Genomic DNA, 4535 nt, shown 5'->3' with positions numbered 1-4535 from the left:
ATAAATACAAATATACAGAGAAGGAATGTTCTGGGCACACAATAAGCTATACCCTCATACTGTACTGTCTAAGGGAATCAATATGGCACCTCCTCCTCCCATATGTATAAATACAAATATACAGAATAGGAATGTTCTGTAATATAACAATATAGCAAAGTTACTATTTTTCTATACAGAGAATAGCTGCTGCTTATAAATAGGGGATAATTGTAAATGCGCTTTCAGTTTTTTATTTCAGAACATTCCCCGTTGCTTTCTGTAATTGCAGCAGCTCAGCGCAACCCCTATAGAGCCCACTCTCTTTTTGAAAAGCCTACAGCTAATTATAAGCTTTTATTTTAGGGGGAGGGGTTATGCCATTGTAAACCTCGTTACAGTAAGAGGTAGGTGCACAACATTTTAACGATTGGATACAGGTGGGCAATGATCAGTTTGGTTTTGCACGAACGAGAAACCAGAATAATGGATGCTGGGTGACCTGATGGCTGCAGACAGGTGGAAGGGACTTTAGACAATATCAGTGTATTAAAGGGGTTGTTTGCCTTTAAATTAACTGTTAGTATGATGAAGAGAGGGATATTCTGAGACAATTTGCAATTGGTTTTAATTTTTTATTATTTGTGTTTTTTTGTTATTTAACTTTTTATTCAGCAGCTCTCCAGTTTGCAATGTCAACCGTCTGGTTGCTAGGGTCTAGATTCCCCTAGCAACCATGCACTGATTTGAATAAGAGACTGGAATATGAATAGGAGAGACCTGAATAGAAAGATGATTAATAAAAAGTAGCAATAACAGTAAATGTGCAGCCTTACAGAGCATTTGTTTTTTTTAGATGGGGTCAGTGACCCCGTCTTTGAAAGCTAGAAAGAGTCATAGGAAGAAGAAGGCAAATAATTCAAAAACTATAAAAAAGAAAAAATGAAGTCCAATTGAAAAGTTGCTTAGAATGAGTCATATAACATACTAGAAGTTAACTTAAAGGTGAAACACCCCTTTGAAGAGGGATGCCCAATCTGATTGGTCACAAGGACAGGCCTATGACTTTGGGGGTCGGCGACTGCAGATTGAAGTGCAGCACATTTGCAAACCCCTAGTTGGTAGACAGAGCCTTAGAAAACAAGAACATAAGTATTTACTGTTGATCTAATAGACTGGCTCTGACAAGTCACATGTAAGAGGGTTCATCGAGAGCAGGTTAATAGTCCATTCCACCAAACAGGGAATCTGCCCATGCAGAGCCAATGAACTCATTTCTTTTTCATTGCCCTCTTCCCTTCGCCCTTTTTGGGGGTGCCTTTACCCCGCAGTTTTCTCAGACGTCTCATTTCCTCTTTGAAATCCTCATGCTCATCCCTGAAAGACAAAAATAAATAAATAAACAAAACAGCAAATTCTCAGTTTCATCATGAAAACATTGACAGACCCACCTATTGTCTCATCTTGCCCTCATTACTAATGATACTAAGGCAGCAGTCTTAGCCATGGGGTTTCGTTGTTTAAGATCCCTCCCTTTATTTCATTGGAGCGCTACTGTCACTTTAAATTAAAGGATAAGTAAACCTTAAAAATAAGTGAATGTAAAATTGATGAGGGGGCTATTCTAAGCACTTTTGTAATATACATTCATTATTTATGTATTTTAATTCCAAGATATTAAGGGATACATGTGCTGTTAATATGAATGAATTGTGTTACAACAGCGCCACCTGCTGGTCAGTTTCCCACCAGTCTGACCAGCAAGTAGTCAAGGAAGTTGTCAGGAGAAAGAAAGAGGCTGATGTTCTACTGTTTAGGAATAAAATTAGAAACCTTTCTCACATCTTTCCTAAGCAGAAGAACATCAGCCTCTTTCTTTCTCCTGACAACTTCCTGGACTACTTGCTGGTCAGACCAGCAGGTGGCGGTTTTTAATTGGCTGTCCAAAACACTTCCCTGATTGGTGTGTTCCTATTTAAATATGACTGGTTGTACAGAATATCCCTAGCCTATCACTAAATGCCCACAAGGCACGAAACGCATTAGACCACCCTTTGAGATGTTCCTTTTTGCGGAATAAATCTTTTTTTAATATCTTGGAGTGAAGTCCAGTTTTTTTCCAGCCTACAACTGAATCGTGCCATTTAAATAATGATGGATTTGGTGCAATTATACTTAATGCAGGGGCGGGGCAAAGGCCAGTCAGTTCCACCAGTTAAAATCGATATCAAGGCATGACTGCGGGTGCAGCTGACACACTCGGTACAATTACCTGTAGAGGCCGAGGTATCGCAGGTTCCTCATCAAGGAGACGTAAGTATTGTGTGGGGGGTACCAGTCGTACACCTCTTTCTTTTTCGCTAGGGGCGGTTCACTAAACATCTTCACCACTTTCATCGACCGCTGGTCCGTCGGCCTCACCACCTCCCCGAAGATCCTGGCGCTCAAACGAGACATACGCAGGGCGTAGCTGGACAGGGAGGACATGGTCGGAAATTGTCTAAAACAGGAAAATAAAAAAAAAAAACATAGAATTTAAAGCAATGGGGTAAACAAGCAAATCCCACTGGAATGGGGCATAAGAGCAGGAACCAACCTCCTGCAAGGGGGCAATATGATAAAGTGCCCCAAGTAGCACTGATGTAAAGGGCAAAGCCAGTCTCTAGTAATAAAGGGACCCCTGCTTGTACTGCAAACCCCAACTCTAACACTAGAGGGGGTCATTTCCAGACAGAAAGACCCTAGTAGCTCAGAGAATGTGACCCTGCGGATTAAAGCGGTTGTTCACCTTTAAATTAACTGTTAGTATGATGTAGAGAGGGATATTCTGAGACAATTTGCCATTGGTTTTCATTTTTTATTATTTGTGGTTTTTGAGTTATTTAGCTTTTTATTCAGCAGTTCTCCAGTTTGCAATTACAGCCATCTGGTTGCTAGGGTTCAAATTACCCTAGCAACCATGCACTGATTTGAATGCGAATATGGAACATTAATAGGGGAGGGTCGGAACAGAAAGAGGAGTAATAAAAAGTAGCAATAACAATACATTTGTAGCTTTACAGAGCATTTGTTTTAGACGGGGTCAGTGACCCCCTTTTGCACCCCTCCCAACTGTCCCGTTTTTAGAGGGACAATCCCTCTTTTGACAGCTGAACCCGCGGTCCCTCGTTTGTACTAGAAAGTCCTTTTTTTCTCTGCACTGAACAGCCAGAAAAATAAACAAAGTTTCTAACTTACTTGGCTTTTGGCAGAGAGCCCAGAACAGCCTCAGCTGCAGATGATACTTTTGCTACAATTTTGAGACAAGCAAATAAGTAATTGTAACAATGTAACATAACAGGTCCCTTGGGAGAAGTTAGACTCACAGCCTAAAGGGCAATTCACCTTCATTAGCAAAATTATAATAACCGGAAAAAAACTTTCATAACCTGCCAAATTTTGTAAAATGAACATGGGAATTAGGGGGTGTGGCCACAAAAATGGGTGTGGTCCAAAAAATTGGCCGACCAGCAACTTTTTTGTCCCTCTTTTTATTTCCAAAATGTTGGGAGTTATGCCTTTTGAAAGCTAGAAAGAGAAGAAGGCAAATAATTCATAAACTAAAAAAAGAATAAATCATGAAGACCAATTGAAAAGTTGCTTAGAATTGGCCGTTCTATAACATACTAAACCTGAAGGTGAACCACACCCAATAAAAGGAAAGGACAGAGCTTCCCTGGAGCCATGAGATGAGATGAGATGTAATTGCGACTGAAACCAGCTGTTAATATTCCCTGCACTGCTGGTTCTGACTCACAGCAGCCAGCTCATTAACAGATCTGGAGAAGGACTTCTACAATATTGTTTCTAGAGTCCGAATAAGAGAAAAGACAGACAGAAAATAAACAGATCCAGCTTTCAACAGAGTTATATTTAAAGCGGTGGTTCACCTTAAAAGGACCAGTAATGTCAATTTAAGAAAAAAAAAAATTTGTTTTTTATAGAATGAAAAAAAACCACCATATGTAACTTTCAAATGGACAACAATAACTTACCGAAGCGCCATTTGCGCTCCTCTTCAAAAAAGGCGACAATCCATCATGCGGCGTTCGTTTCCCTGGCTATCGCCTATAAAAGGAAGGGATAAGAAATTGAGCGCCGCACGAAGAGGTGCGCAAGCGGAGTTACAGTGAGTTATTTTTTAATAAAGACTTTAAAGTTACATATGTCTTGGTGGTTTTTTTTTCGTTCTATACAAATCTTTTTAAAAAAAGAAAAAAACCAATTGACGTTACCGGTCCTTTAAGTTAACTTTTAGTATGTTATAGAATTACTAATTCTAAGCAACTTTTCAATTGGCCTCCATTTAAAGTTGTATTCTTTGCCTTCTTCTTCGGACTCTTTCCAGCTTTCAAACAGGGGGGTCACTGACCCTCATCTCAAAACAAATGTTGATATTCAGATCTCTGTCGCTTATTCAAATCATTGCATGGTTGTCAGGGTTATTTGGACCCTAGCAACCCGACGGCTGAAATTGCAGATGGGAGAGCTGCTGAATAAAAAGATAAATAATAAAA

The 4535-nt window shown here is 39.8% G+C and overlaps 1 protein-coding gene across 1 annotated transcript; it reads right to left on the bottom strand.

Annotated features, from left to right (window-relative positions):
- Nucleotides 1-600: 600 nt before the first annotated feature.
- Nucleotides 601-4332, bottom strand: mrps33.L (mitochondrial ribosomal protein S33 L homeolog; the record flags this gene model as incomplete). Its single annotated transcript, NM_001094977.1, is given in 3 exon segments — nucleotides 601-1356; nucleotides 2252-2479; nucleotides 4014-4332. Coding segments are annotated over 2 exon segments (321 nt in total). The 3' UTR covers nucleotides 601-1250.
- Nucleotides 4333-4535: the final 203 nt, after the last annotated feature.

Source organism: Xenopus laevis, chromosome 3L (assembly GCF_017654675.1).
Source record: "Xenopus laevis strain J_2021 chromosome 3L, Xenopus_laevis_v10.1, whole genome shotgun sequence".
Classification (NCBI taxonomy): domain Eukaryota; kingdom Metazoa; phylum Chordata; class Amphibia; order Anura; family Pipidae; genus Xenopus; species Xenopus laevis.
The sequence above is the reverse complement of the archived record's forward strand: the minus strand, read 5'-3'. Positions and strand labels throughout refer to the sequence as shown.